Genomic DNA, 12817 nt, shown 5'->3' with positions numbered 1-12817 from the left:
CAGTGACTGATGCACTAGGACACCCAGATCTCGTTGATATCAGTGGATATTTTTAAGGCAGAGATAGATATGTTTTTGATTAGTAATGGTGTCTGAGGTTACGGGGAGAGGGCAAAAGAGGGTGTCTGAGGTTACGGGGAGAGGGCGATCAGCCATGATTGAATGGCGGAGTAGACTTGATGGGCCGAATGACCTCATTTTAATCCCATCACTTATGACCTTACGACCTTAAGGTGAGAGAGGCAAAGTTTAATGCAAACCAGAGGATCGGGTTCTTCACACATAGGGTGGTGGGTACATAGAGACATAGAAAAAAGGTGCAGGAGTAGGCCATTCGGCCCTTCGAGCCTGCACCGCCATTCAATATGATCATGGCTGATCATCCAGCTCAGTAGCCTGTACCTGCCTTCTCTTCATACCCCCTGATCCCTTTAGCTAAAAGGGCCACATCTAACTCCCTCTTAAATATAGCCAATGAACTGGCCTCAACTACCTTCTGTGGCAGAGAATTCCACAGACTCACCACTCTCTGTGTGAAGAAATGTTTTCTCATCTCGGTCCTAAAAGACTTCCCCCTTATCCTTAAGCTGTGACCCCTGGTTCTGGACTTCCCCAACATCGGGAACAATCTGCCCGCATCTAGCCTCTCCAACCTCTTAAGAATTTTATATGTTTCTATAAGATCCCCCCTCACTCTTCTAAATTCCAGCGAGTACAAGCCCAGTCTATCCAGTCTTTTCTCATATGAAAGTCCCGCCATCCCAGTGATCAATCTGGTGAACCTTCTCTGTACTCCCTCTAAGGCAAGAATGTCTTACCTCAGGTTAGGAGACCAAAACTGCACACAATACTCCAGGTGCGGTCTCACCAAGGCCCTGTACAACTGCAGCAGAACCTCCCTGCTCCTAAACTCAAATCCTCTTGATGTGAATGCCAACATACCATTCGCTTTCTTCACTGCCTGCTGCACCTGCATGCTTGCTTTCAATGACTGGTGCACCATGACGCCCAGGTCACATTGCATCTCCCCTTCTCCCAATCGGTCACCATTCAGGTAATACTCTGCTTTCCTGTTCTTGCCGCCAAAGTGGATAACCTCACATTTATCCACATTATATTGCATCTGCCATGCATTTGCCCACTCGCCTAATCTATCCCAGTCACTCTGCAGCCTCCTAGCTTCCTCCTCGCAGCTAACACTGCCACCCAACTTCGTGTCATCCGCAAACTTAGAGATGTTGCATTCAATTCCCTCATCCAAATCATTAATATACACTGTAAATAACTGGGGTCCCAGCACTGAGCCTTGCGGTACCCCACTAGTCACTGCCTGCCATTCAGAAAAGGACCCGTTTATTCCTACTCTTTGCTTCCTGTCCGCCAACCAATTTTCTATCCACCTCAACACTGAACCCTCAATACCGTGTGCTTTAAGTTTGTACACCAATCTCCTATGTTGGACCTTGTCGAAGGCCTTCTGAAAGTCCAGATATAACACATCGACTGGTTCTCCCTTATCCACTCTACTAGTTACCGGATCCCCTGTCCTTTTGCCAACTCTCTTCCAGTCATAGAGTCATAGACTCATAGAGTCCTACAGCACAGAAAGAGGCCCTTCGGCCCATCGTGTCTGTGCCTCCCGTTACTAAACACGGTCTAATTTTAATCCCATTTTCCCGCATTTGGACCGTAGCCCTGAATGTTGTAGCATTTCAAGTGCCCATCCAAATGCCTCTTAAACGTTGTGAGTGTTCCCGCCTCCACCACCACCCCAGGCAGTGAGTTCCAGACTCCAACCACCCTCTGGGTGAAAAAGTTATTTCTCACATCCCCCCGAAACATCACATCTTCCTCCAAACTTTCCAGTATTTTAGTTATCAGCACATGCACTACATGTTGCACCCTTTATCCTGTGTCTATACACTGTGGACGGCCTGAACACTCAGGCTATCACCAATAGCCTTTTTTTTATACCTGAGAGCACGCAAGAAAAGGCTTCCCACTGTATCTCGGTACGCATGACAATAATAAACTAGACTAGTTATACCGGATATACTGTCCTTCGCTATCAGTTTCCCTCCAAGCTCTTTCAGGTGTTTTAGTTAACACGTGGTACACGTTCCAGACCGATAGCGGTTGTTGAGTTCAGTTTAATTTAGAAATACAGCGCAGAAACAGGCCCTTCGGCCCACCGAATCCACGCCGACCAGCGACCCCCACACATTCACACCATTCTACACACACTATGGACAATTTACAATTTTACCAAGCCCATTAACCTACAAACCTGCCCATCTAACGAGTGTGGGAGGAAACCGGAGCACCCGGAGAAAACCCACGCAGGTCACGCGCTGAACTGACAAACTCCGTGCAGACAAGCACCCGCAGTCAGGATCGAACCCGGGTCTCTGGCGACGTAAAGCAGTAACCTCACCGCTGCGTCACCATACCGATTGGAAGAAGCAAGTCAGTGTCGCGGGCGGAGTCCACGCTTGGACACTGTGTCGGAGACGGACGTCAGTAACCGGCGGACGGGAAGGATGATGATCTCTTTCACCTGCGCTCTGAACTTGGCCTGGGTCAGGGCGTAGATACAGGTGTTGCTGCAAGAGTTGAGATACATCAGCATGGCGCCCACCTGGCTGACTTTGAGGTTGGGCGTCACGTCCAGAAGGATCTCCTGGTACACAAAGTCCACCACTCTGGGGATCCACAGGCCCACGAAGCTGCCCGAGATGGCGAAGAGGAGAACCATGGACCTCCTCCTGTTCTCCATCTCGGGATCCACCTGTTGGCGGCCGCCTCCGGTTCCGCGGAACCCCTTGCGAGCCCTGCTCGCCACCAAGATGTGATGGACGGTCAGAGCATTGAGCAGCAGGATAGCCACGTAGGGGATGAGAGGGGTTAGCACCGTTCCCGACCACATGTACACGGCCCAAAGGGACTTTGAACACACGTTTCGAAGCCGACAGACCGGGAATGGGCCGGGGCTAGGTGCGGGTTCGTAGGTGAAAAATCGCGGGATATTTCGCAGGTAGCTGACAGCGCACAAGGTGGTGATCACCCGGGTCGCCGTTTCTTCAGTGCAGTAACGGAGCTTGAGTCGCGGGCAGCAAATGGCAACGAAGCGGTCGACGGTGAAAGCCACGGTGAGCCAGACGGTGGAGTCCACGGACGCCGCGTTCACGATGCTTTTGAGGGCGCAGACGCGGTAGTGCAGGAGCATGGAGTAGGGGAAGTAGAGCGAGCCCAGGTGGTTGAGGACCACACAGAAGATGATGACCAGCAGGTCCGCCCCGGCCATGGACACCAGGTACCGGACCGTGCAGCCGGCGAGGCCGCAGCTCCCTCGGCACAGGATCACGATGGTGATGAGATTCGCTACGGAGAAGGAAGGGAAAGAGTGTGATTGGTCGGCGTCCTTACACCTCAACCCACTCCCCGGAGGGAGGAATAGAACATAGATCAGTTAGTTTACAGTTACAGTTAAACCGAAACCACTGTTGCTGTGGCACATCATTCTGAACATTTCAGTCTAGTTTATTGTCGGGTGTACCGAGGTAGAGTAAAAATCTTTTGTTGCGTGCTATCGAGCCATTATATAGTGTATAGATACATGACAAGGGAATAACGTTTTGTACTTAGTAAAGCCATCAAGTTCCAACCAAGGATAGTTCAAGGGTCAACAATGAGGTAGGTCGTAGTTCTGCACTGCTCTCTGGTTGTGGTAGGGTGATTCATTTGGCTGATAACAGTTGGGGAAATCTGTCCCTGAATCTGGTGTGCGTTTTTCACACTTCATTTTATTTTGCCTGATGGGAGAGGGGTGAAGAGGGAGTGGCCAGGGAGCGACTCGACCTTGATTATGTCGCCGGCCTTGCCGAGGCAGCGTGAGGTGTAGATGGAGTCAATGGAAGCTGCCCAGCGCAAATTGGAGGAACAGCACTTCATTTTTCGCTTGGGTCGTTTACACCCCAGCAGTATCAACATTCTAACTTCAGAGCGATCGTTTCACTGAACACCTCCGCTCAGTCCGTCTCAACCAACCCGATTTGCCGTGGCTCAGCACTTCAACTCCCCCTCCCATTCCCAATCTGACCTTTCTGTCCTGGGCGTCCTCCATTGCCGGAGTGAGGCCCAGCGCAAATTGGAGGAACTGCACCTCATATTTCGCTTGGGCAGGTAATACCCCAGCGATATCAACATTGACCTCCCACTTCAGGTAGTCCCTGCTTCCCCTCTCTATCCCCTCCCCTTTCCAGTTCTCCCACCAGTCTTCCTGTCCCCGACTACATCCTGTCTTTGTCCCGCCCCATCCCCTGACATCAGTATGAAAAAGGGTCTAGACCTGAAACGTCACTTATTCCTTCTCTCCAGAGATGCTGCCTGACCCGCTGAGTTACTCCAGCATCTTGTGTCTATCTTCAATGGAAGAGAGGTTGGTTTGTGTGATGGTTTGCCCTGCGTCCACAATTCGCTGCAACATGTTGCAGTCTTGGATGGAGCTGTTCCCAAAATATGGTGTGATGGCTCGGGATTAGCGAGTCTGCAAATGACACTTAAGCAGGTGGTATTTTAAATAGAAAAGAAGGTTCTGTGAAGGTTTAGAGGCTGCACGATGGCGCAGCAGTAGAGCTGCTGCTTCACGGCATCAGAGACCCGGGTTTGATTGTGACTACGGGTGCTGTTTGTACGTAGTTTGCACGTTCTCCCCGTGACCTGCGTGGGGTTTCCCAGGGTGCTCTGGTTTCCTCCCTCACTCCAAGGATGAACAAGTTTGCAGATAAATTAGCTTCGGTAATGTTGTGAATTGTCCCAGTGTGTGCAGCATAGTGTTAGTGTGTGGGGATCAGAGCGGACTCGGTGGGCTGAACGGCATGCTTCCACACTCCATGTCTAAACTAAATTAACTAAAGTTACAGCAGGAACTTGATCAATAGACAATGGGTGCAGGAGTAGGCCAATGGGCCCTTCCGGCCAGCACCACCATTCAACGTGATCATGGCTGATCATTCTCAATCAGTACCCCGTTCCTGCCTTCCCCCCATACCCTCTGTTGGGCAAGTGGGCCGAGACTGGTTGATGGAGTTTAATGCAGATAAGTGGGAGGTATTGCATTTTGGGAACTTTCAAAGCGAATGGCAGGGCACTGGGGAGTGTTGTAGAGCAAATGGATATTGGAGTGCATGTACACCATTGCTTGAAAGTGGAAGGAAATGGCGCAATCGGCGCCTTTAGATCTCGGCGCAGTCATTGGAGAGAGCGGAATGGAAGGCCCAAAATTCATAGGTTGTTTCCTAGAACGGAGAGCTTTAGTTATAAAGAGAGATTGGATGGATGTGTTGTTTCTCACTAGAACGTAGGAGGCCTTATGGAGTGATGGTCTCCTGGGCGTAGACATAATCAACAAGTTGTCCTGGACCAACCACATTGATAAAGAGAAACGCGAGGTGTTGCATTTTGGGAGCACTTGTTAGTGCGGAACCTACACAGCTCTGGGGAGTGTTGTAGAGGAGACGGGTCTAGAAGTACAGGAACATAGTTCGTTTAAAGTGGCGTAACATGTAGATAGGGTGGTCAACAAGCCATTCGGCACATAAATCGAATAGACGCACATAGTCTCTTGCCCAGAGTGGAGAATCGAAAACCAGAGGACGTACGTTTAAGCTGGGGGGGGGGGGGGGGAAGGGAATTTAATACGAACCCGAGGCGTAGCTTTTTCACATAAAGGTATGGAACAGGCTTCCGGAGGAGGTATTTGAGGCAGGTAGTATCGTAACGTTCAAGAAACATTTGGACAGGTACATGAATAGGACAGGTTTAGACGAATTTGTGTAGATGGCACATGTTGGTAGGTGGGACTAGTGAAGATGGGACATATTGGCCGGTGTAGGCAAATTGGGCCGAAGGGTCTGTTTCCATGATTTAAGACTGTGACTCAATACCCACATTGATCTGCGCCAAGAAAGTACACGAACGACTCCACTTCCTCAGAATAAGAAAGAAGTTCGGCATCTCTCCAATGTAACTAGCTTCTAAAGATGTATCGGAGAAAGGATTGAATTGGAAATGGCCGCAGTTTGGTATGGCAACAGCTCTGCCCAAGACCGACCGAAATTGCAGAGTTCTGGACGTCGTCGAGTCCACCATCGCTCCCCACCTCCTTCCATTCAATTCATATTCCACCATGCTGCCCCTGGAAAGCAGCTGGAACAATTAAGGACCTCTTCCATCCCAGGCACTCCCTTTTCTCTCCCGAAAGGCAGAAAAGGTAAGAGAGTAGAAAGCAGACAGTAACAGCTCAGTGCTATAACGCCATAGAACTGTCCATTCATAAGTTAGGGTGTAGTCCCGATGTTTAGTTTAGTTTTATTTAGTTTAATTTAGAGGTGCAGCGCGGAAACAGGCCCTTCAGCCCACGGAGTCCGCACCGACCAGCGATCCCCGCACATTAACACAATCCTGCACACACTTGGGACAATTTACACGTATGCCAGGTCAATTTTGCTACATTACCTTTGGGGTGTGGGAGAAAACCCACCCATGGTCAAGGGAGAACATACAAACTCCGTACAGGCAGCCCTATCGGCGGGATCGAACCCGGGTCTCCGGTGCTGCAAGCTCTGTAAGGCACCCACTTTACCACGACACACTGTGCCACCGCATACGGTTCCAACCTACCTAAGTGCGGACCTTGTAAATGTAACACTATAACACAGTGACACTATATTTTACATGAGGTCATATGTCACAGGAGCAGAATTAGGCCATTCGGCCCACCGAGTCTACTCCGCCATTCAATCATGGCTGGTTTGTGTCTCCTGGCTCACCCCATTCTCCTGCCTTCTCCCAATAACCCATGTCATCCGTACTAATCAAGAATCTATCTATCTCCGCCTTACAAATATCCATTGACTTGGCCTCCACAGCCTTTTGTGGCAAAGAATTCCACAGATTCACCACCCTCTGACTAAATAAATTCCTCATCATCTCCTTCCAAAGGAACGTCCTTTAATTCTGAGGCTATGACTTCTAGTCCTAGAAGTCCACTGATGGAAACATCCTCTCCACACCCACTCTATCCAAGCCGCTGTACACGCTGTACACTCAATGCACGCTGGTATTTTTTCTCTTTGCACTACCTGTTGTACTTATGTATGGCTTGATTGAACTCAGGTGCAGTATGATTTTAATAACTAGGTAGCACAACAATAAACGGTTTTCACGATATTTCGGTACACATGGCAATGACAGTTGGATAGCAGTAGCAGGATCGTTCCGAGTCAGCATGGATTTACGAAGGGGAAATCATGGTTGGCTAATCTTCTGGAACTTTTTGAGGATGTAACTACGAAAATTGACAGGGGAGAGCCGGTGGATGTGGTGTACCTCGACTTTCAGAAAGCCTTCGAAAAGGTCCCACGTAGGGGACTAGTGGGCAAAATTAGAGCACATGGTATTGGAGGTAAGGTACTGACATGGATAGAAAATTGGTTGACAGACAGAAAGCAAAGAGTGGGGATAAATGGGTCCTTTTCAGAATGGCAGGCCACTGCCTGCCATTCTGAAAAGGACCCATTTATCCCCACTCTTTGCTTTCTGTCTGTCAACCAATTTTCTATCCATGTCAGTACCTTACCTCCAATACCATGTGCTCTAATTTTGCCCACTAGTCCCCTAGTGGGGTACCGCAAGGCTCGGTGCTGGGACCGCAACTATTTACAATATACATTAATGACTTGGATGAAGGGATTAAAAATACCATTAGCAAATTTGCAGATGAATCAAAGCTGGGTGGTAGTGTGAACTGTGAAGAAGATGCTATGAGGTTGCAGGGTGACTTGGACAGGTTGTGTGAGTGGGCGGATGCATGGCAGATGCAGTTTAATGTGGATAGGTGTGAGGTTATCCACTTTGGTGGTAAGAATAGGAAGGCAGATTATTATCTGAATGGTGTCAAGTTAGGAGGAGGGGGAGTTCAACGAGATCTGGGTGTCCTAGTGCATCAGTCAATGAAAGGAAGCATGCAGGTTCAGCAGGCAGTGAAGAAAGCCAATGGAATGTTGGCCTTCGTAACAAGAGGAGTTGAGTATAGGAGCAAAGAGGTCCTTCTACAGTTGTACCGGGCCCTGGTGAGACCGCACCTGGAGTACTGTGTGCAGTTTTGGTCTCCAAATTTGAGGAAGGATATTCTTGCTATGGAGGGCGTGCAGCGTAGGTTCACTAGATTAATTCCCGGAATGGCGGGACTGTCGTATGTTGAAAGGCTGGAGCGATTGGGCTTGTATACACTGGAATTTAGAAGGATGAGGGGGGATCTTATTGAAACATATAAGATAATTAGGGGATTGGACACATTAGAGGCAGGAAACATGTTCCCAATGTTGGGGGAGTCCAGAACAAGGGGCCACAGTTTAAGAATAAGGGGTAGGCTATTTAGAACGGAGATGAGGAAGAACTTTTTCAGTCAGAGAGTGGTGAAGGTGTGGAATTCTCTGCCTCAGAAGGCAGTGGAGGCCAGTTCGTTGGATGCTTTCAAGAGAGAGCTGGATAGAGCTCTTAAGGATAGCGGAGTGAGGGGGTATGGGGAGAAGGCAGGAACGGGGTACTGATTGATAGTGATCAGCCATGATCGCATTGAATGGCGGTGCTGGCTCGAAGGGCTGAATGGCCTACTCCTGCACCTATTGTCTATTGTCTATTGTCTATTGTCTATTGTTATTGAGGGCGTACTAGGTTTACTAGGTTAATTCCCGGAATGGCGGGACTGTCGTATATTGAAAGACTGGAGCGACTAGGCTTGTATACACTGGATTTTAGAAGGATGAGAGGGGATCTTATCGAAACATATAAGATTATTAAGGGGTTGGACACGTTAGAGGCAGGAAACATGTTCCCAATGTTGGGGGAGTCCAGAACCAGGGGCCACAGTTTAAGAATATGGGGTAGGCCATTCAGAACGGAGATGAGGAAAAAATTTCAGTCAGGGAGTTGTAAATCTATGGAATTCTCTGCCTCAGAAGGCAGTGGAGGCCAATTCTCAGAATGCATTCAAGAGAGAGCTAGATAGAGCGCTTAAGGATAGCGGAATCAGGGGGTATGGGGAGAAGGCAGGAACGGGGTACTGATTGAGAATGATCAGCCATGATCACATTGAATGGTGGTGCTGGCTCGAAGGGCCGAATGGCCTCCTCCTGCACCTATTGTCTATTGACAAAGGAATACCAATTTCAATAGCCACATCCTCCCATTGCAAAGCTTTGCCCTGTTTTCTGAAGCTTTCAGCCAAGCATTGAGTTTCCATTATGTTGACAAGCACATTGCTCGGATTTGATCCACACTCTCCAATGATCTACACAGTTAAATATGTTTGTCAGTTAAGCGGCACCGTGGCTCAACGGTAGAGTTGCTGCCTCACGGGTTCGATCCTGAATACGGGTGCTGTCTGTACGGACTTTGTACGTTCTCCCGTGATCTGCGTGGGGTTTTCTCCGGGTGCTCCGGTTTCCTCCTACATTCCGAAGAAGTGCAGGTTTGCAGGCTAATTGGCCTCTAGTAAATTGCCCCCGAATGTGTAGGATATGTGCATGGTGATCGCTGGTCGGCGCGGAGTCGGGGGGGGGCGAAGGGCCTGTGTCCTCGCTTTATCTCGAAACTAAACTAAACGGATAATATCCCAGTGTCCAAACCCTCCATCATCCAGACCCCAATGGCCAGTGTTCTAACAGTAAACTAACTGTGTAGTTAATGTATATTTTCCCATGTCCTATTCTTTATGTCAATGAGACTCCGCTCTTCAATGTCCTCATACTAAAGGTTCAACGAAGCTGCAAGTAATCATTTCATTGATCAGTTTTGGTAAATATATCAGTAAATTACTCTTGACTCTCTTGACTCTTGACGACGTCTTTTCATCTTCTCTAAATCCATGCTCCCTCTCCTGTCACTGACGGGCACGGTGGTGCAGCGCTGGAGTTGCTGCCTTTCAGCACCAGAGACACGGGTTCCAAACTTACCACGATACTGCCTGTCTGGAGCTTGTACGTTCTCCCCGTGAACGTGACTCCAACCCGAACGCACGCTTGGGTTTTCCCCGGGTGCTCCAGTCCCCCCTCCCCCACTCACCCCAAAGACATACAGGGTTGTAGTGTTATTAGCATCTGAAAATTGTCTCTACTATGTAGAATAGTGCTAGTGTAGGGGTTATCGCTGGTCAGCTTGGAATCGGTAGGCCGAAGGGTCTATTTCCGCGCTGTTTAAACTACACTAGACTAAGGATAGCGGGTGGAACAGGCCATTCGGCCCACCGAGTCCGTGCCGACCAACGATCACTCCGGACACACACCCTAGGCACAATTTACAATTAATGAAAGCCAATTAACCTACAAACCTGCACCTCTTTGGACTGTGGGAAGCAAACGGATGATCCGGAGGAAACCCACGCAGTCGCGGGGAGAAAGTACAAACTCCGTACGGACAGCACCCGTATTCAGGATCGAAGCCGGGCAACTGTTGCGGAAAGGCTGCACCACCGTGCCGCCCTCAAAGTCACACAGTCCAAAATACACACAGAATAAGGAAACAGAGCCAGATATGAAGAAGGTCTCGACCCGAAACGTCACCTAATTCCTTTCCTCCAGAGATGATGCCTCGCCGGTTGAGTTATTCCAGCATTTTGTATCCATTTTCGGTGTGTACTGCATCTGCAGTTCTTCCTGCACATGAAACCCGCAGTTTTGGGTTGAAAGACAGTGACACAGGCTTCCTTCACAAATCTACACCCACGTATACACTAACATTTCCACACCCACCCATACATAAACCCTACATCGGCAGCCCGTTTTTAAGCATGATTAGGTGATTCCGCCCTTCTCTCACCTACCGGTCACCCCGACAACAGCCAGCGAATGGTAGAACACGTCTTGGACCAACAGGAACACCAGGTCTCCCATCTTCGGACCGAGTCTGTACCGACGTCTCGGGTGGAAGAGTCCCGAAACCGAATAGAAGAGTGCACAAGAACAGCTCCTTGTGCATATATACGTCCGGGCGGGTCTGACGACGCAGGAGTTTGGCAGCACCTTCCGAGAATGCGCCAATCCGATGTGTCGTTTTGCAAGAATATATAGTTATTGAGATTATGCAAAGAGTATCCAACACTCCAGTGAATCACCTCTTGGGACCAAATGATGCAAATGAACATAAATTCAACTATGTGTAAGAACGGTGAGACTGGGTCGTTCTTCGAAAAGCTTTTAATGTACCAGAGCAACTCAATGATGTTGGACACAAAAAGCCGGAGTAACTCAGCGGGTCAGACAGCGTTTCTGGAGAAAATGAATAGGTGACGGTTCACGTCGAGACCGCTCTTCGGAATGAGAGTCAGGGGGAAGGGGAAATGGAAACGAGAAATACAGACGGTGACATAGAGAGGTATAGAACAAATTAATGAAAGACATGGTAAAAAGCAACGACGGTCAAGGAAAGATGGAGCCCGAAATGGTCCATTGTTGGCTGTGGGTTAGGTGATAACGAATGATACAGACAGAAACTCAAAAGGACGACAATGAATCTAGTAGGGCGACTCGGGTGGCGGCACGGAGGGACGGAGAGGGAAAACAAAGGTGACCTGAAGTTAGAGACATCAATATTCATACCGCTGGGTTGTAAGCTGCCCAAGCGAAAAACGTGGTGCTGTTCCTCCAATTTGCGTTTGGCAATTTCAACCTGACAATGAAGGAGGCCCAGGACAAGAAGGCCAATGTGGGAATGGGAAGGGGAGTTTAAGTTTTTGGCAAAGGGGAGATCACGTAGGCCATGGCGGACTGAGCGAAGGTGTTCAGTGAAACGATCTCCCAGTCTGCAACTTGGTCACGGTGATATATCGGAGTCCACAATTGGATCAGCAGATATAGTAGATAAGATTGGAGGAGTTGCAAATGAACCTCTGCCTCATCTGGAAGAACTGCAAGGGTCCCTGGACAGAGTTGAGGGAGGAGGTATAGGGACCAGCACCGAGCCTTGCGGTACCCCACTAGTTACTGCCTGCCATTTTGAAAGGGACCCATTTATCCCCACTCTTTGCTTTCTGTCTGTCAACCAATTTTCTATCCATGTCAGAACCCTACCTCCAATACCATGTGCTCTAATTTTGCCCACTAATCTCCTATGTGGAACCTTGTCAAAGGCTTTCTGAAAGTCAAGGTACACCACATCCACCTGCTCTCCCCTGTCAATTTTACTGGTTACATCCTCAAAGAATGTAACTACGACAACCTACCACCAAGGCGACGGCTAGATACGACAACCGGCGACCCACGATAAGAAAATGGTACCAGTCAGTATATCTATCTCACAAAACAGTTCCCATTTCACACAATATTCATCGATTTGACAATTGTGGGCGGATAGAATTATCACTGGGATGCAGCATGTCTTTGTTTCATTTCCCGAGGGTCGATATATGCCAAGATCATCTAGAATCGACCATTACACACCTACACAAGTGACTGCCGTGCTCTGCTCGACCGCTTTGCATGACAAACACGCTTGAGAAAAAACTATTCGACAGCAACGTTGATCCACACAAGGTGCTCATTCGCGATACTTTCCTGACCCATGAAAGAATGGAGATTTCCCTCTTTACACAAAGTGGTCATTTTGGGACAAGTAGACTTCAGTGTGGAAACAGACTCTTCGGCTCACGGAGTCCGTGCTGACCAGCGATCATCCCATACACTAGCACTATCCTACATACTACGGACAATTTACAATTTTACTGAAGCCAATTAACCTATACACCTGAGACAGACATAGA

The 12817-nt window shown here is 48.8% G+C and overlaps 1 protein-coding gene across 1 annotated transcript; it reads right to left on the bottom strand.

The window, feature by feature from the left end:
• Positions 1 to 2467: 2467 nt before the first annotated feature.
• On the bottom strand, positions 2468 to 10952 carry LOC144598632 (putative G-protein coupled receptor 139). The gene is made up of 2 exons (XM_078408842.1): positions 10883 to 10952; positions 2468 to 3381 (listed from the first exon to the last, which is right to left on the bottom strand). The coding sequence occupies exons 1-2, from the start codon at positions 10950 to 10952 to the stop codon at positions 2468 to 2470; spliced, it is 984 nt and encodes a 327-aa protein (XP_078264968.1).
• Between the last annotated feature and the right edge of the window lie 1865 nt (positions 10953 to 12817).

This window comes from Rhinoraja longicauda, chromosome 12 (genome assembly GCF_053455715.1).
Source record: "Rhinoraja longicauda isolate Sanriku21f chromosome 12, sRhiLon1.1, whole genome shotgun sequence".
In the NCBI taxonomy this organism is placed as follows: Eukaryota; Metazoa; Chordata; class Chondrichthyes; order Rajiformes; family Arhynchobatidae; genus Rhinoraja; species Rhinoraja longicauda.
The sequence above is the reverse complement of the archived record's forward strand: the minus strand, read 5'-3'. Positions and strand labels throughout refer to the sequence as shown.